At 47.3% G+C, this 20,099-nt stretch overlaps 1 protein-coding gene across 4 annotated transcripts in view; it reads right to left on the bottom strand.

Moving 5' to 3' along the window:
• Nucleotides 1-5,555: 5,555 nt before the first annotated feature.
• The window catches only part of TFCP2 (transcription factor CP2), a 284,340-nt gene continuing 269,796 nt past the window's right edge, over nt 5,556-20,099 (bottom strand). For all 4 annotated transcript variants that reach the window (XM_082246598.1, XM_082246597.1, XM_082246600.1 and 1 more), the window contains one exon: nt 5,556-6,740. In XM_082246598.1, coding sequence (XP_082102724.1) covers nt 6,703-6,740 — 38 coding nt within the window. In that variant the 3' untranslated portion in view covers nt 5,556-6,702. The remainder of the gene's footprint in view (nt 6,741-20,099) is intronic.

Below are 20,099 nucleotides of genomic sequence, written 5' to 3' on the forward strand. Positions count from 1 at the left end.
ATCGTCCAGGTACCCCATTACCGCATTCCCCCACTGTCGCAGTAATGTCAATACCGGAGCCAACAATTTGGTGAAGACCCTGGGAGCGGAGGCAAGATCAAAGGGTAACGCCACAAATTAATAATGCTCCTCGCCCACAGCGAAGCAAAGGAAACGCTGGTGTCCAGTGTAAATAGGGATGTGAAGGTAGCTGCCCTTGATATCAATAGAGGCCAAAAGGTCTCCTTGGTGTAGGGATGCCACTACAGTGCGAATGGACTCCATTTGAAACTTCTGTGTACGCACAAAGTGGTTCAGAGCCTTGAGGTCCAAGATAGGACGCACTTCCCTTCTTTCCTTGGCACAGTGAACAGGTTTGAGTAAAACCTTTGAAAGTGTTCCTGAGAGGGAACCGGCCCAATCCCCCCTGCAACAGCAAATCTTATACCGCTTCTCGTAGATCTCTTAACCGGTCTGAGGATAGGTGTAGATTGGGTGTGAAGAATCTGTCCGATGATCGAGACCTGAATCAATCAGTTCGTGGACCCATTCGTCTTGAATCAAGAAGGTCCATGTTTCCATAAAAAATGAAGACGTCCCCCCACCCCAGTTACGGGTGAGGGTGCCTCTTCATGCAGAAGAGGGCTTAACTGCAGAACTGGAGGGGCCTGCTCTCGGCTTACCTCACCATGTCTATGAACCCCCAGATCTAAAAGTCTTAGATCCTTCTCCCGCATGCCGGAGGCATGAAAGGGCGGCTTGTATGCTGATAAAGAGGGACCCCATCGTGACGAGGAGTCTTGCCCTAAGCAGATGAAAAGTACTCTTCCCAACAGTAAGACCCTTAATAAGTTCATCCAAAGAAGAACCATTTAAACAATTCTCTGTAAAGGGCAGGTCTGACAGCCTTTTTTGTAAGCCTGGTCCGCAGACAAGTTTAGCCACACCATGTGTCTCATAGTTACCCCTACTGCGGATACTCAAGGTGCAAGCGGGGCCGCATCTAAAGACTCATCACATATAAATTTTAAACCTTGAACCATTTTATCTACCAGTGCGGCAAAGTCAGGGGGAAGCTGTGTCGCTTCCAATTCACTCTCCAAGAGCTTTGCCCATTCCGTAATGGTCTGGGACACCAGAGCGATCGTGAAGACCGGTCTAAGTATTGAGCCTACTATGACATGCAAGTGGCGGGACAGAGCCTCATCCTTCTATCAACAGTGTCTTTAAACACCAGAGGCTCCTCCACCAGAATCACAGTGGATTAGTTCAGTCTGGAGACTGGGTGGTCCACCTTCGGTGGAACGGTCCATTTTTTGATCACAGCGTCCAAAGGGATAGTGTCTTGTGAAATGCTTTGGCACCACTAACATGTTTAATGTTCAGTGACAATTTTAGCAAAAAGTACTGGACAAGGGAAAACCTTGACTGAGTCAGGGTTTTGCGGGTGCCAAAAGACACCTGCGCCCCTGACGCTGTAGAATCATCTGCCATTTTTTGGAGTTATCGGCACTGACACACTGTGCCTCCATCAGCGCTTTTTCCCATGCAGCTGCAGATGAGGATATATCATCCTTGACATCCGAACCAGAGTGCGATGACGCAGACCCCTCAGGGTAATTTGCACCTGTGGCGGCCATTTCAACCTTAGAATCTGAGGATACACATAAGGCAAGTGAGGGCAGTGGGCGCTTTTTACTAGTCTTTTCTTTTTTAGGAACATAACTCTTGCCACCAGGGTTTAAAAAAAAAAAAAAAACGCCATTAGGCAGACAAGGGTTGCAAACCGGAGGTCCCCGCAACACCAAAGAGGGAATCAGTAGGCGATACTTGCTCCTGAGACTCCATGTTAACCCGAGGACAGCTCAATGTCACTTTAAGAATAAAGCCTCGTACACGCAACGATTATCGGCCGACCGATCGTCCGACCTTTGTCCAGAGTTGCGTTTTGTTGGTTGGAATGTGCCTAGACTTCACACGAATTTTCTCGGCCAACAAAAATCTACTTCAGAAGTGATGTCATGTGCTGGTTTACTTTCCGTGTGTTTTTTCTTCTCTGAGCATGCCCAGTCTTGCTCATCAGATTTTTGTCTGCCGAAATCTGTACTGACTGACGGAAAATCGGCCGTTGTGTTGACGGCCAACAAAAATTTTATAGCCTGCACACCAGATTTTATTCGGCCGAAAAGTCGGAGTCAGTTGTCGAAAGCATCATACTAACAAGCCGAAAATCGGCCGAACGGACGTTGGCCGAAAATTCCCGGCCAATAATCGATGTGTGTACAAGGCATAAAGCAAAACACGGCCCCTCATCGCTGTCCCAGCACACTAAGTTGCAATATAGCAGAGTGAGGGAGCGACCTACAGGGACCCCAATTGATTTAACACTGCCCGATATTAGGGAGAGCAGGGCCGGGCTGAAGTGTACAGAAAACGATCCTCACAGGAAGAGGAAGCACCTGGGTCAGAACCAGAGGCAAAGCCTTGCCACTCACTGCTGTACAGTATTTTCGTACTCCGAGAAAATCGCCGCCTAATGCATTCAATGGGAAACTACTAAAAAATGGCTGCCGAGCCTTGTACAGCTGATCTACAAGAAAATGGTGGCATCCTCGGCACGCCATGAGGTCTACAGGATCCCTTGAGGGGTTCAGCAATCAATCAAGCATGGGGGGGGGCCCTGTCAGGGACCACCACCAGGATAACCCCCCCCCACCAACGGGGGGAGCCTTGGATGGTCGATGGTCCCTTGGGGGGGTAACACGAGGGTTTGATCGTCCCAGAGAGAAGTCCACATCCACCTGAGACTGCAAGAGATATGGGGGGGGGGGACACACTACTCACCATACCAACTATATTCGGGGGGGGCGCCACTCCAGACAGACCACCTCTCCACCCGGGGTGGGGGTGCTGACGGCCAAAGGATACGATGAGACTCAAGCCTAAGCAGGTCGTGTGCGTCCCGGCAAGGTGTTTCACTCATGGGCCAGCCCCCATCCAGTGGTGCTATGCCGTGGCGAGGCCTAGCGCGGAGCTGCAACCTGCACACGCTCGCTGGCCAGACAGGGTGGCCAAGAAGATCTAGAATATCCAGTCCGACACCCAGTCCGGCTGTTGATTGTAGTTCTTACAGGAACATATCGAGCTAAAAAATAAAATTTAGACAAAAAGGTTCCTTTTTTACATTTAAAAAAAAAAAAAAAAAACAACATTCTAGGACTGAAATCCCAGCAGGGAAGTAGGTCCTTACTCCAGACTAGGCAGAAAAAAAAATGCCTATAGCAGAGTGAGTGTATACCCCCAGGGACTCCCGGGACTCCCCCCCCCCCCCCCATAGGTGTGGTAAAGATTTTTCCTGCCTAGTGTCCTACTCCTGCAGGGGGCAGCATAACCCAATGGTTAAGAATAATATGGAGTTGCATCTGTCAATGAGCGATAGAGAAATACAGTACTTCCTGGTAATCGCCTATAGTTACACCCTCACAATTGTAGGTATGCAGTATGAGATCTAAGGCAAAATGATAGATTAGGAGCAGCAAATCAGACAATACGCTCACTCTCCCTCCCCCCTTCTTAAAGGCGTTCATCTATAAAGAGCAATTACTATAAATTGTACCATATTTTTCTTAAAAGGAACAAAAATGATTGACAGCTAAACAAAAGCACATACAGTTTGAGAAGTTAACAGTAATCACAGACTTAAGCAAAATTTACCAAACACAAGTAGATACATTTAATTAAAAACATTTTATTTCAGACAATTTTATATTAAGGCTTTTATTTTTGTAAAGGATTTGTATGCTACTTTTTCCAGAAAATGTGTGTGAATGCAAATAAAAACATAAAATAATTTGTTACTTCCTCCATACCATGGGATACCTGAAACCCTGAATGCATAGAGTAGACCACAAACATTTTCACCAAAAAATATTCCATTGTTTTTTAAGTTTGCTTGGATGAGTTAGTTTTAAATACCAAGCTCCAAACACAAGGGGAAAGTGCACACAATACCTCTGTCAATCACATTCTATATGGTATTTCTCTTGTGTACGTTAAAGCTGAACTCCAGGTGGATAGACAGACCATAAAAACAGTGCTCTGTAATCATTAGCACATTAAATCTATTTTTAAATGCAAGCAGCATAATTACCGGAATTAGACTTGATGTCAGCCTCTTGAAGTTGCCTGTAGAGCAGAGCTTAGAGAGAGGAGGGAAATTTAGAAATCAGAAGCCATTCAGGAATGCTGCATGCAGTCCAAGGAACCATGAGGGCAGGAAAAATGAGCACATTAGTGTGCTGCTGCTCTTTTCACTGTCCAGTCCAGGTTTGGACCTCTAAGTGAAAGTGAAACTGCAGCATAGATAGATCAAGAAATCAGGATGACTGCTCCCAACACACACCTACAATTAGAGAGGGTTGCGCTATGGGACAGAGCTGTGTATTTAGTCATTTTCCTGGAGTTCAACTTTAAAAAATGCATGCTGTCATCTGACTAGGTACTTAAACCTTTGTGAGTAACCTTGAATTAAAAAAAAAAAAAAAAAAAAAAAAAAAACGGTCCATTACGGCTTCAAAATATCAATTCCTCTCTGGTTTTGTTTCATTTTAATGAGTTATGACTCATTCTCAGATACCCTGCCTTTTGGGGCAAATGCTGAAAAAAAAAAAACATGTCGGAAAGGGAAATGCTGCTATATTGCCTGCTGTCAACAATCAGATATCAAGGATGGTTTACTAAAGGAGTGAAGAATCGTGACAAATTATCTGATTACATACAAGTTAAATATGTAAACAGGAATTTGCGTTTCACATGGGCAGAAAGTGAATACTCACAAAACTGTTTGTGGGAAGATTCTCCACCCCTTTAGTAGATCAGCATCACTGGTCTAACTTGCACTTGAAAACAAGTATACCTGTGGTGAAAGGAAAATTTTAATTGACAACAGGGCTAGTTGTTTGTCGCGAAACTTAGAACATCTAAGGTCTATAGTTGTTCCGGGCCAGTGACTCCAGCACTGAATTTTTAGCATGGCGTGCAGGCAGCTAACACTTTTAGAAAGAGTCAGCATTGGAGGGCCCACACATTTCTTCCATGACAGGTTTATTTTAAAATAGCAACTATGGACAAGGCTTCCATAGGTCACTCAAAGCAAGGAATGGCTTGAAATTAAAAACACATCAAAATGTACTTTCATCCATTTCCAGCATTCACACATATCAATGTTTATAGGAAGAACACCTTCCATAACAGAGCTGGATCACAAAATTCTTGAAATGGCAGCAGTGTTTTTATTTTTGGAGGTATTTGCTGTCCCACAAGAATGCCACGGGTGACTCTGTAAATACAGAATAGCAACGCCTTGCAAAACTCTTGGAAAAAAAAATGCAACCATTTAGACAAAAACAAGGTTACAAAAAGAAAATGAATCAAAGTAAAGAAACAAAAAAAAGAATCAGAGTAAGATGTCAGAATACAAAAGTTAGAGGGGTGAGTTAAAATAGGATACAGTTTAATAGCTGATGAGATTTAATTAGTTTGACTGATTTATGCAGGCCATGTTACACACCAGATCTACGTCCAGACATCAATAAAGTTCCACAGCATGCAAAAGGGTGCTTACAGGAACTTATAATGATACAACACAGAGCAAGAAGTTGAAGACTGCACAGTTTAAACTTGCCTGAGTTTATTAGTAACAAAATGAGGACAAACGGGTATGGTTTTGGCACAATCTGACAAGTGGGGACTGTGCTCTTGAAAAGTAACACTTCCGGATCTGCAAATTGATACTAATAATCTCTGGGCCCTCTAAAATCACAGGCTTTTTTTCTGACAACTGCCTGGCCTATTGGGTGGACTGGCTTAACCATTTTGGCGTTACTTGTTCTCTACTCTAGGATGACTCTTTTTACATCTGATCAGATACAGGAAGAGCCAGCCTCAAGTTTACAATACAAAACATTATGGTCACCGATACACAGCACTGAAACAAGTCTTTAAATCATTAACTGGACCTTTACCTGTCCAGCAGTCAAGTAAAATGGTTGATAACCCCTGTGGCAAGCAAATAAAAGAAAAATATGTATAAAGGCAAGTAAAAATCTGGAGGGGCTTGAGAAGAATAGGGACAGCTAGGAAAAATGGCTGGTGTTACAAAAAGCATCATACAAAAAGACACATGCTACATAAAAAAATACTAACCCCCTTACCATCTCTGTCAGACAGTACAGTTTGATGGGGTGACCAATAACATACACCAATATGTTTCAAGAATATCATATTCCTTTCTTCCAGCAGCCAGCACGAACAGCTAAAAATGCTTCTTTGCTATAGTATAAAAAGAAGAGACCAGTGAATGTGCTACGTTGTCTGGGATGCACTTCAAAGTTCACTTCATTTCAAGGTATCTGGAACTGTTTGTGCAGACAAAACCTGAATAACTGATAAATAAGCCATGACAACAACGGTTATGGTTTCTTCTCACCACTGCTCTAGAACATTTCACGGAACAAATGTGAGTTCAGTCTGCACAAGCAAGGTCAGCCTAACCGTTCCCTAATGGAAGAAAATGAGGGTAGCACAATTTGCCAGTGATGTTGCAACACCGTGAGATTTAGTTGTCTCCAATACAGTCAAGTCTTGGGAGCCTATTGCAGAGCTCGGAGAGACGATATCTGTGTCTTCAGTGATGAGAAAACAATCTTGATTTCAAGTGGAACTTTATTTTAGGATAATATGGTAACTGTCACTTGTTTCAGCTGAAAGAAATCAAAGATTAAATATAAGACATATGTTACAATTTACAAAAAAATGCACACCATTAACCCTTTCACTGCCAGAGCCATTATTGCAAATATTTTGTTTTTGCACGTTAAAATGCAAATTTTAAGCCCGAGGGATAATTAAAAGCCCCAAAAAATATTTTCTGAAAGCAAAGGCCCTGGAGAAGCAAAAAAGTTGCACGTGGCTGTTAAACAGATAAACTTCGGTACCCCAAAACTATCCATAGGCAACATTTTAAAAGCCCTTACAGGTTATCCGTTTACAGTTGACCATAAATAATGGCCCTCAGTCTGGCTTGTGCCGTTATACAGAACATGTAGTGCAAAAATCTTTAAAAAAATAAATGTTTGATCAATTTACAAAATGCAAAGTGAGTGAACAGAAGAAAAATCAAAATCAGTTTTTGAAGGAACTTGGCAGGTATGTTGTTCCAAATATCTTGGAGAACTAACCACATATCTTCTGTGGATGTAGGCTGCCTCAAATCCTTCTGTCTATTCATGTAATTCCAGACAGACTCGATTAAGTTGAGATCAGGGCTTTGTGGGAGCCAAACCGTCACTTCCAGGACTCTGTTGTTCTTTACGCTTAAGAAAGTTCTTAAAGACCCTGGCTGTATGTTTGAGGTCGTTGTCCTGCAGAATAAATTTTGGGACAATCACACTCCTCCCCGATGGTAGGATATGATGCATGAATTTCTCAGCATTAAGGACACCACTGATTGGGCAACACTGAGGACCACAGACGCAGTGGCCGACCAAGGAAACAATGCAGCAGATAAAAACCATCAAGCTTGCTTCCTTTCAACATTGAAGATGACCAGCAATGACATCAGCTCAGAACTGACCAAAACCAGTGGGACCGAGGTACACCGATCTACTGCCTGAAGAAATTTGACCAGAAGTGATCTTTATTGAAGAATTGCTGCCAAAAAGCCAAACCTCCAACATGGAAACAAGGCTAAGAAACTCAACAAAGCACAAAAAACATAGGAACTGGGGTGCAGAAAAATAGGATTTTTGACTTACCGTAAAATCCATTTCTCTGATGTTCATTAATGGACACAGCTCTTAAACTTCATAACCATTGGGTTACACTGGCCTCTACAGGAGTAGGACACTAGGCAGAAAAAAAGACTGACTACACCTATGGGAAGTCCCATGAGGTATACTCCCCCTCTCTGCTATGGGTACTCAGCAGTGTCAGAAGAATTCCAACTCCACAGAGGGGTGGGTGCTATGTCAAAAATCACATTTTCTCTTTCGTTCATTGACGGACACAGATTCTGATATTCTTAACCATTAGGACATCCCAAAGCAGTGTAAAACAAACATGAGGGGTGGGAATAGCAAAAAAATTCCCCAGGCGCAACAGTAGCCAACCAGGTAACCAAAAAACAACTGGACCCCTCCAGAAAACTTTACATCCCCAAAGAGGGAACAGGCCCTCTAAACAGCAGCCTGCAAATCCTTGCAGCCAAAAGGAGGCATCCGCAGATGCCAACGCATCCACTTTATAGAATTTTGTGAAAGTGTGCACCGACGACCAAGTGGCCGCTTAGCAAACCTGAGCCACCTACGCCTGATGACGGAAGGCCTAAGAAGCACTGAGGGCCCGAGTAGAGTGCTCCTTGACAGGAAAAGGAGGAACCTGACCCTTGATGGAATAGGCCTGAGTCGCCACCTGTCTGATCCATCTGGAAATGATCGCAGAAGAAGTGGACAGTCCTTTCCGAGGAACATTTGTGAGCACAAATCGTGAGTCTGACTTCCGAAAAGACTCTGTAGCTGCCAGGTACACCCGGATTACGCAAACCACATCCAGGGAATGCAATGGCACTTCTCTAGGATGTTTCAGCCTGGGACACAGGGAAGGCAACACAATGTCTTCATTCAAATGGAAATCAGGGACAATCTTTGAAAGGAACGACTGACAGGGGCGAAGAACCACCCGATCTCTGTGGACCACCAAGTAAGGTGAACAATAAGAGAACGCCGACAATACCGACACCCTGTGCATAGAGGTGATTGCCACCAAAAAGGCAACCTTCTGGGACAGCATAAGCAGGGGAATCTAAGGTTTTTAAAGGGAGGTTTCTAGAGAACTGAGAGCCAGGAGTTGAGATCCTAAGGCGGTAACAGAGACTGCACTGGAGGAGCCAAGTGTCAAACCCCCTGAAGAAAGGTACACACCAGGGAGTGCGTGGCCAAAAGTAATTGAAAGAAGCCCGCCAAGGCCGACACCTGGCTCTTGATGGTACTCAAAGCAAATTTCTGCTCAACCCCTGTTGAAGGAAGGTCAGAATCTGAGCCACCGAGAAAGAGTGAGGGTGAACCTCAAGAGACTCACACCACGAAAAGTTTTCCACGTACGATGGTCGATCTTCCTAGAGGTAGACTTACTAGCTTTCAACAGCGTTGGAATCACAGACTGAGACAAACCTCTATCCCTCAGCACCTGGCTTTCAACACCCAAGCTGTCAAAGCCAGCAACTAAAGCAGGATGGAAGACCGGCCCTTGGGACAACAGATCCTCCCTGAGAGTCTCCAAGGGACAAACGACAAGCCACACCAGGTCAGCGTACCAAGACCAGCGAGGCCAGTCTGGAACCACTAAAATGACCAGAATCCCTTCCGCATCGATCCTGCGCAAGAGTCTTGGGAGAAGCTTGAGAGGGGGAAAGGAGTAAATCAAATGATACTGGCCCTGTGGGCCACCAGTGCATCTGTGGCATCTGCCAGATGATCCCGTGACCGTGCCACAAACCTCTGCACCTTTCTGTTGAGCCGAGACGCCAACAGATCCACCTCAGGGGTGCCCCACCAGAGACAACTGATGAAACCCATCCGGATGAAGGGACCACTCCCCTTGGTCAAACACCTGCCGACAGATAATCCGCTTGCCAATTTTCCATCCCTGGAATGTGTACGGCAGAGAGGGCCGTAAACAAAGCATTCTGCCAACTGTAGAATGCCTGCTACCTGCCAATACACTTCTTGTGTCCCCCTGGTGATTGACATAAGCCACGGCTATGGCGTTGTCCAATTGAATTCGCACTGAAAACCACTGAAGAGCCATCCAGTGATCCAGGCACAGCTTGATCGCTCAGAGTTCCAAGACATTGGTAGTTTGGATTCTTGCAGTGTCCAGACAACCCGAGTGGAGCTCTGACCTAGGACACCTCCCCACCCAGACAGTCTGGCATCCGTGGTGACCAATGTCTAATACAAGGGGAGAATGGCTCTTCAACAGGGCAAATTCCAAGAGTGAAGCCACCAGATCAGGGACCCTTTTATAACCCCGCTCAGGCAGATAGGATTGTCCTGAGACTTCGGACACTTATCCCATTTGGCCAAGATCTCCCTTTGCAGAGACCTCATGTGGAACTTTGCAAACGGGAGCGCCTCGAAGGTAAAAACCATCAGGCCCAGCACTCACATGCATGTCTGGAGGAAATACCACCTGCTGGACAGCAGAAGGGGAATTGCAGCATGCAGTTTTTGGAGTTTGTCCAGAGGAAGGAACACTCTGGCTCGAGCAGAGTCCAGACCTATATAGTCAAGCTTTGGGGAAGGAACCAGAGCAGACTTCTGATAATTCAGAAGCCAGCCAAACTCCCTCAGAGTTCGTATAGTGATTTCCACGTTGTCCACCAGAGCAGCAGAAGGTGGTCGTCCTGGTAGCCCAATACTGCGATCCACCGCTGACGTAACAATGCTAACACCAGGGCCAACACCTTTGTGAAGACCTGAGGAGCAGAGGCAAGGGTAAAGCCACAAACTGATAATGCGTCTCTCCAGTGGCAAAGCAGAGGAAGGGCTGGTGACAGACATATTGGAATGTGTAGGTAAGCGTCCTTGATGTCAATAGAGGAAAGGAAATCCCCAGATGAAGGGATGCCACCACCGTATGAATGGACTCCATTTTGAACTTCTGTACCCGCACAAAGCAGTTCAGTGCCTTGAGGTCCAGGATTGGAAAATTTGAAGCCAGCGATGAGCTTTCCTGTAAAAATGGCCTTAGCGGCTATACAGCAGCCCAATAAACTTTTACAGGGTATGGAAGGGGACACCTCCAACCCAGGACTCCTAGATGTAACTCGAGTGCAGAAGGGAAGGTACATTTGTTTCTTCCGCTCCTCTGAAAAATGAAGCTGGAAACAACGAGAAATTCCATCACTTCTGGTTTACAAGCGGTTACCGGCTAGGCAAACATCTGGTCAAACCAATCTTGATTAGATGCTTTTAACACCTTTGGACAGATCTGACAAATAGATCCCAGAACTCTCTATAAAGAAAACTGGTCACTGCCCATGCTATCAAAAGACATGTTGTTTATTCCTTGAAAGCAAAGCAAATAAAAATTAAAATCATAAAAAATAAATTATAAAAATGTAAAATGCCCCTATCTCTCCATGCTTATGCACAAATGCAAACGAGCACATAGATCCCACATGCATATGTAAACCGCAATCATACGTCAGGTATCGCTGCGAAAAGCAAAGAGCATTTTTTCCAGTGCTAGACCTCATGTTCAACTCTAAGCTGCTAACCTGTAACGGCTTCTAAAGCATCTTCTATGGATAATGTACCATAGTTTCCCGCCATTGCAGGGGCGTGCACAACTTTAAAGCATTAAATATTAGGCAGCTATTTATACAGCGCAACATTTTTTTTACCAAAAAATATAAAAAATATAGGCTTTTTGTACTTACCATAAAATCCATTTCTCTGAGTTCATTGACTGACACAGTTCTCCACAGCTCTCCAAGTCAAAAATACAATTTTCTCTTTTGTTCATTGACACAGCTCTCTATTATGCAAAACCACAGGGGCATCCCCAAGAAGTGCCAAATATGAGGGGTGGGACAACAAAAAGGCTAAACACAATAGCCAAACAGGAGCCAAAAGTGAACAATACACCCCCAAAGAGGGAACAGACCCTCTAAACAGCAGCCTGCAAAACCTCGCTGAAGGAAGACCGCCAAGGCCGACACCTGGCCCTTGATGGTACTCAAGGCCAACTTCTGCTCAACACCTCGTTGAATGAAGGTCAAAATCTGAGCCACCAAAAAAGAACAAGGGTGAACACCGATCGACTGACAATGAAATGTACGCTTTCCACGTACTATGGTAGATCTTCCCAGAGGTAGATTGAAGGGCCCACTCCCCTTGGTCCAATGCCTGCCGAAGGAGTCTGACTAGTCCACCTGCCAGCTTTGCACACCTGGGATGTGCACGGCAGGGAGGGCCGGAACAAAGCGTTCTGCCCATCCAAGGATGCCGGGTACCTTCAGGGCTGCCAACGCACTCTTTGTTCCTCCCTGATGATTGACATAAGCCACCATGGTCCGACTGGATCCATACTGGAAGCCCCTGGAGCAGATCTGTCCAGAGATCCAGGCACAGCCTGAAGTTCCAAGACATTGATTGGTAGTCTGGACTCTTCCAGCGTTCAACAACCCTGAGCGGAGCCAAGTCCCAGGACACCTCCCCACCAGGACAGATTGGCATCCATGGTGACCACAGTCCAATACAAGGGAAGAAAGGATTTACCCTGCCGAAGGGCTGGAGAGCGAAGCCACCAGACCAGGGACTCCCTGGTCTCCGAGCTCAGTTAAAATCAGATTGTTCGGAGACCTCAGGCAATAATTTCACCAGGATCTCCCTTTGAAGGGACCTCATATGCAACTATGCAAACAAGACTGCCATGAAGGTAGATACCATCAGGCCCAGCACCCGCACGCAAGTCCAGAGGGAGGACCATGTGCTGGACAGCAGGAGATGAATCACAGCATGCAACTTCTGGAGTTTGTCCAGAGACAAACACGCTGGCTAGAGCGGAATCCAGAGTAAGACCCAGATAATCAAATTTTCTGGATGAAATCAGAGCAAACTTCTGGTAATTTAGAAGCCAATCAAACTTCTTCAGGGTCTGTATAGTGATCTCTGTGTTGTCTATCAAGGCAGCAGAGGACTCCGCTTGCAAGAGGAGGTTGTCCAGGTAGCCCAGTACCGCAATCCCCCGCTGACATAGCAATGCCAGAACCGGGGCCAACACTTTAGTGAAGACCCAAGGAACGGAGGCGAGACCAAAGGGTAATGGAATGTGCAGGTAAGCATCCTTGATGTTCATCAAGAAAGTCCCCCTGATATAGGGAGGCCACCACCATGCGAATGGACTCCATTCTGAATTTTTGCATCTGCACAAAGCAGTTCAGGGTCTTGTGGTCCAGAATCAGACGTACCTTGCCCTCCTTCTTTGGGAGGGTGAACAGGTTCGAAATAAAAACCCTTGAAACTACTCAGATACTGGAACCAGGACAATAATACCCTGAAGCAACAGGTCTTGCACCTACCTGAAGAGAGCTTGCAATCGGTCCAGGGACAGAAGCACATTGGAAGAAAAGAACTTTTCAGGAGGGCAAGAGCGAAACCATCTTGTAACTGGACAGTATCACTGTGTATTCTTTTACAAGGAGGTCCATGGGTCCGGAAACCAGCGAAGACGTCCCCCTACCCATGGCATAGGTGAGGGCGCACCATGCTGGAGGAGTCTTGTTCCTGGGTCTAGAGAATCCTGTTCTTGGCTTTAACGACCAGGGAAGCTTGGAACCTCCCGAGGAGGATTTGAAAGGTTTTTTTTTTTTTAAAGGGAGATAGGACGGTAGGACCCTGGGTCCAGGCCGTCCTTCCCCGACTTCAACAAGAGGACATGGGCCCTGCACATAGAGGGTGGCAACCTCATTCTGTTTGGCCTCCAAAAAGACCTCTAGAAGATGCAGCAACGTCTCCTCCGCATACTCCTTATATACCTCCATTGGTATCCCATCCTCCCCCGGGGCCTTACAGTTGGGAAAGGAGACCAATGCACATTGGAGTTCTTCCAGAGTCATGGGAGCCTCAAGCGCGGCCCTCTCCGACTCCAACAAAGGCGGCAGTGAAATGGCACCCACATATTCTGAAAGCTCTGCACCAGAGTGTCCTTGTCTGGATTGGTATAAGGCAGCATAAAATGACCGCAACACCTCCATGACCTGATCCGGGGTATTAACGACCCGGCCCTCACTACTTGTGAGTGCCCCAATGGGCGGTGACGTCTGATGAGAGTGGGCAATCCTGGCCAGAGTCGACCTGTGGATTCCCCCTCCTCATAGTACGCCTGACGTTGGAAAAATCTTACGCTCAGCACCTGAGGTATTGATACGTACCAGGGCCTCCTGGGCAGCCAGCCACCCCTCTCGGTTAGTCTCAGATGGGTCCGCTATGTAGCGGGCCTCCAACTGAGCCACCAAGCCCTCAGCCTGCACCCCCTGAGCTGCTGTGTTCTTCTTGATGGCCTGAACCTCCCTGATAAACAAACCCCGCAAATAGGCCTTGAAAGCCTCCCACTGGAGACCACGCTCCTCGGCAACATTGTGCATCAGCCAGAACTCCCGCATAGCAGCTCTAAGCTTATCATGGGAAGGAAACAGGTGTAACCAGAAAGCATTAAGATTCCACGGTGCCCTCTGCAAAGTAGCAGATGGGCGCACATCCAGGCACACCACCAGAGGAGAATGATCCGAGACACCCCGGGGAGCATAGTGAATACTATCAACATATCTATTAGCGGAGGAGGAGTAGAGGCACAGATCAATGCGTGATAAAGAGGTGTGGGTTTTAGAGAAGCATGAAAAGACCCTGGTACCTGGATTACGAAGCCGCCAGAGGTCCGTCCATCCCAGTTCCTCAGCAAACTTTGCCAAGGCCGATCGACCCATGCCTCCACTCCCCAATGCAGCAGAATGTCGATCCAGCTGAGCATCAAACACACAGTTAAAATCCCCCATAACATAGACCGGGACCTCCGGATGGCTCATAAGATATAACACCAGCCGTTGAAGGACCTCACTGTGAAACGGTGGAGGTATATATATATATATATATATATATATATATATAAATGCCAGGACACAGTGTACAGTATACAATTTACAGTAGATAAACACAAACCTTCCCTCACTGTCAACTAGGCTATGTTTCTGAAAGTCAAGAGACCGATGGACCAGCACACTCACCCCACGGTAGTACGAAGTGTGCGTAGAGTGGTATTCCCAGCCCGCCCAGGCATAATGCAGCCAGGATCGTGAATCAGCATCTAAGTGGGTCTCCTGCAACGAATATATAGCTGGAAAATGCCTGCGCAGGGCCGCAGAGACCATAGACCTCTTAAGTGGGTCCCGCAGTCCCCTAACATTCCAGGAAATAATCGGGACTGTATTCATGGTGGGTGGCAGTACAGCAGAACCCCGGGGAAGTCAGGGGCCCCCGGCTGGCGGAAACCACATAGGGTGGGGCAGGGGACAGTAAATACAGCTACCGCTAGCTATACACAAAGAAAGCACATTCCGGACTCCAACTCAAGGAGGCCAACAGGACCTTCTAACAAAAAACAAACAGTATAGGAAACAGAACTCCGGGCCGAGGGTGCCCCAAACAAACACACAGTCTCCTACTGTCAGGGCCCCCAGTCATATACATCGTCCCTGGGGAGAACCCCAGTTCACCTTCCCCTCCCACGCTGAGGACAACAGGTCCCATCAACAGTGGCGAGGAAAATGAGTACCTTCAAAAGGAAAAAAAAAACCAAAAAGGGGGAATGAGTCACAAGCACGTAGGGGAACCAAAGTTCTGTGGAATGGACAGATCCTTACAGCTCCAAAGCAATGAAGAAAAGCTTGTGTCCCAAACGATCTCCAGGGTTGTATCACATGAAGAACAGGAGAAAAGAAGGGGAAAAAAGTTTTTTTTTAAAAAAAAGCAAGGGGGGGGGGGAAATTACACAAGGGGTCACCACCCCAGAAGGACACAGGATAAAGAACCTCAGGCATCACCATCATTCGGAGGCGGCTGGTGTGGACGAAGGATATGTTCGTTATGGTCAATCCAAGAAGAAGCTTCCGACGGATCCTCAAAAAAATGGTGTTGGCCCCCAGCAATAATACAAAGCTTCGCTGGGTATAGCATGGCATAGGAGGCTTGCAATTTCTGCAGACGCTGCTTGACCGCGAAGAATACCGCCCTGCTCCTCTGCACCTCAGCAGAAAAATCCGGGTAGAACGAGACCCGCACACCGTTATACTGTATGTCCCGACGCTCTCTCGCCAACCTCAGGATGGTCTCCTTGTCCCGGTAATTAAGTAGGCGGGCCAGCATGGTCCTTGGCGGGCGACCCGGTTGCAGGGGGCGAGGAAGAACCCTGTGGGCCCTCTCCACAGCATAGAGAGGGGAGAAGGCAGCCCCACCAAAGGTGTCCTTAAGCCAAGAGTCCACAAAGTCCGTTGGGTCTCTCTCCCCTCCACCTTTTCAGGCAGACCCACAATATGTACATTATTATGCCGGAGACTGTTTTCCACATCCTCAGCCCTCTGCTCCAGGGCCCTGGTCATACCAGCGGTGTGGCGGGACTCCCTGGTCAGGGGGGGCAGTTGGTCTTTCAGGTCACTAACCCTCCCCTCCACGGCAGTAGTGCGCTCCCGGACCTTCTGGAGGTCCTGCCTAAGAAGGGACACAGCCTCCGTCAGACCCCCAAACTGTTTCTTGAGGTGATCCACATTCGCATTGCACCTGTTAATGGCCCGCAGTATGTCAGCAAGAGTAGGCTGTGCCTCCTCGTCCCCGTCGCCCCACATCCTCCGCACAGTCCTCCACTCCAGGATCACTCGAGCCAACACTAGCGTCCGGGTGTTTCCCCTTCCCCACAGAGCCAGGGGACTTTTGGGCATAATAGCGCATATCGCGCTGCGGCTCTTTCGGTGGATTCTTAGGGGGCTTGGTGGACTTACTGGATGCAGCGGGCTTCTCAGAGCCTCTCGTCCGCTGCGGCAGCCCGTGTGCGGCGCCATCTTGGGGCCCAGACATCCCGGATTCCTCCCGAGTTTTGCGGCGGAGAATCGCCAGGAAGCAAGGAGAGAAGAAATCCGGCGTGTACCCGATGGTACAGGGGATCTGTGGTGACCCGGCAAGTATGGATGGAGACCGGGGAAAGGATCAAAGCACGGATGCGTCCTCTCACATGCCGCTCCTGGCCACGCCCCCTTGAAAAGGTTTTTAACCCTCATCAGTGGAACCCTGAAAACAAAAGGACACAGCTTTTGATACTTAGCCATTGGGTTATACTGCCCCTACAGAAGTAGGACACTAGGCAGGAAAATGCTTGACTATGCCTATGGGCAGTCCCGGGGGGGTATATTCCCACTCTCAAGCTATAGGCACTCAGTTTTGTTTCAAGCAGTGTCAGCAGAAAGGCAACTCCACAGAGGGGTGGGTGCTGTGTCAGTCAATGAACATCAGAGAAATGGATTTTATGGTACGTCAAAAATTCCATTTTCTCTTTCGTTCATTGACGGACACAGCTTCTGATTCTTCTTAACCATTGGGACGTCCCAAAGCAGTGTTACACCCTTTCCGAGGTACATCTGTGAGTGACTTCCTAAAAGATGCTGTAGCTGCCAGGTACACCCTGATTGCCCGAACAACATCCAGGGTATGAAAGGCAATTTACTATTATTTAGTATATTTAGGCCTGGGACATCGGGAAGGCAACACAATATCTTCATTCAAACGGAAATCAGAAACGACCTTGGAAGGAACGACAGACGGGGACGAAGAACCACCTTATCTCTGTGAAACACCAGGTAAGGTGAATGACAAGACAACGCTGCCAGCTCTGACAACCTGCTTGCAGAAGTACTAGCCACCTTCTGGAACATCGTAAGCAAGGGAGTCTCCCAAATATTTTCAAAGGGAGGTTTATGGAAAACTGACAGCACCAAATTGAGGTCCCACGGCGGCAATGGAAAATGCACTGGAGGAGCCAAGTGTCGAACTCCCTTGATAAAGTACGCCCCAAAGAATGTGTGGCCAATGGACGTTGAAAGAAAACCACCAAGGCAGAAACCTGGCCCTTGATGGTACTCAAGGCGAGGTGCGAAACAACCCCCTGTTGGAGGAAAGCCAAGCTCTGAGCCATCGAAACGGTGCGAGGGTGAACCCAAAAAGACTCACACCACGCAATGTACGTCTTCCAAATACAAAGGTAGCTCTACCTAGAGGCAGATTTTCTAGCCTTTAACCACTTGCCGACTGCCTAACGATGATTTACGTCGGCAGTCAGCCCCTCACAGGCAAAGCGACGTAGGTCTATGTCGCTAGCCTGTGAGGCTCTGGGGAGCGAGCGCGCGCCGCTGGAGGCGCGCTCCCGCTTGCTCACGGACCCCCCCCCCCAAGCACGTGTGCCCGGCGGACCCGATGTCCGTCGGGCACTCACGATCGTCCGTTAGAGCGGGAGAAAGGCAGGCGGCTAATGTAAGTACAGCCGCCTGTCATTCTCCCCTGTGTAAGAATGGAGATCACACGGTTCTACTATGTAGGACTATGTAAGTCCTACTATGTAGGACTACTGGTGTAAGATCTCTGTTCATACACCAGTAGCCACATCCAATCACAGTAAGAATCATGCCCCTAGGGACACACTTAACCCCTCCCTCTCAAATAAAGTTAACTCTTTCCCTGCCAGTGTCATTTTTACAGTAACAGTGCATATGTATAGCACTGATTACTGTAGTAATGTCACTGGTAACCATAAAAGTGTCAAAAATGTCAGTCAAGGGTCCGATCTGTCCGCCGCAATGTCGCAGCCCCGCAAAAAAACTCGCAGATCGCCGCCATTAATCGTTAAAAAAAAAACAAAAATGACAAAAATCTTTCCCTTAGTAAACGCAATAAGTTTTGCGCAAACCAATCAAAATACGCTTTTTGCGATTTTTTTAACAAACATAGGTAGCCTAAAACAAATCGGCCTAAAATTTAGATTTTTACATTTTTTGGGAATTTTATATAAAAAAATGTGAAAAATATTGTTATTTTTGCAAAATTGTCGCTCTTTTTTTGTTTATAGCGCATGATCAAAAAAATGATCAGGTGATCAAATACCACCAAAAGAAAGCCGTTTGTGGGGAAAAAAGGACGTCAAATTAGTTTAGGTACAGCGTCGTACGACCGCGCAATTGTCCGTTAAAGTCACGCAGTGCCGAATCGCAAAATAGGCCCTGGTCAGGTAGGGGGTAAAATCTTCCGAGGCTTAAGTGGTTAAAAGCGTAGGAATCACAGATTCAGACAATCTTCTATCCTTCTGCATCTGGCTTTCAACAGCCAAGCCATTAAAGCCACCGACTGTAAAGCAGGGTAGAAGATTGGCCCTTGGGACAGCAGATCTTCCCCGAGAAAGTCTCCAAGGAGGATTGGCGAACAGTCGTACCAGATTAGCGTACCAAGACCGACGAAGCCAAGTTTGGAGCCACTAAAATGACCGCAATCCCTCCTGCCTCAATCCTGCGCTGGAGTCTTGCCATAAGTTAGAGAGGGGGAAAGGCATAAATCAGATGATACTGACTCAAGGAGCCACTAATGCATCTGTGGCGTCGCTAGAGGACCCCCGAGACTGCGTCACAACCTTTGTACCTTTGTTGAGACAAGATGCCAACAGGTCCACCTCGGGAGTACCCCACCGGAGACACAACTGATGAAACCCGTCCGAATGAAGTGACCATTCCCCCTGGTCCACCGCCTGTCGACTGAGGAAATCCGCTTGCCAATATTCCATCCCTGGAATGTGTACGGCAGAGAGGGCTAGAAAGAATCGTTCTGCTCACTTTAGAATTCCGGATAATTCCTGAGCCGCCGGGGCACTTCTTTTCCCCTCTTGGCGATTATAGGCCACGGCCGTGGCATTGTCCAACTGAATTTATACCAGACACCCCTTAAGACAATTGTCCAATGAACCAGATAGTCTGATTGTTCAGACATTGATCGGCAGTCTGGACTCTTCCAGAGTCCAGACCCCCTGAGCACAATCTGTGCCGAGGCCACCTCCCCACCCAGACAGGCTGGCATCCGTGTTGACAACTATCCAGTACAGAGGGAGAAAGGATTTTCCCTGTCGAAGTGCCGGAGAACAAAGCCACCAAATCAGGGACCCTCTCGTACCCCAGCTGAAAAGGATCAGATTGTCTAGAGACTGGATTCTTGTCCAATTTCACCAAAATCGCTTTTTGCAGAGAACTTGTGTGGAACTGTGCAAACGGAACCGCCTCGAAAGTAGGCACTATCCGGCCCAGCACCCACATGCAAGCCCGGAGGGATGACCGTCTGCTGGACAACAAAAGCTAAAGTTGCCTCCTGCAATTTCTGGAGTTTTTCCAGAGGAGAAAACACTCTGGCTGAGGCAGAGTCCAGAGTCAGATCCAGATAGTCCAGTTTTGTGGACAGAACCAAAGCAGACTTCTGAAGGTT

This window comes from Pelophylax lessonae (genome assembly GCF_965119305.1).
Source record: "Pelophylax lessonae genome assembly, chromosome: 2".
Taxonomy (NCBI): Eukaryota; Metazoa; Chordata; class Amphibia; order Anura; family Ranidae; genus Pelophylax; species Pelophylax lessonae.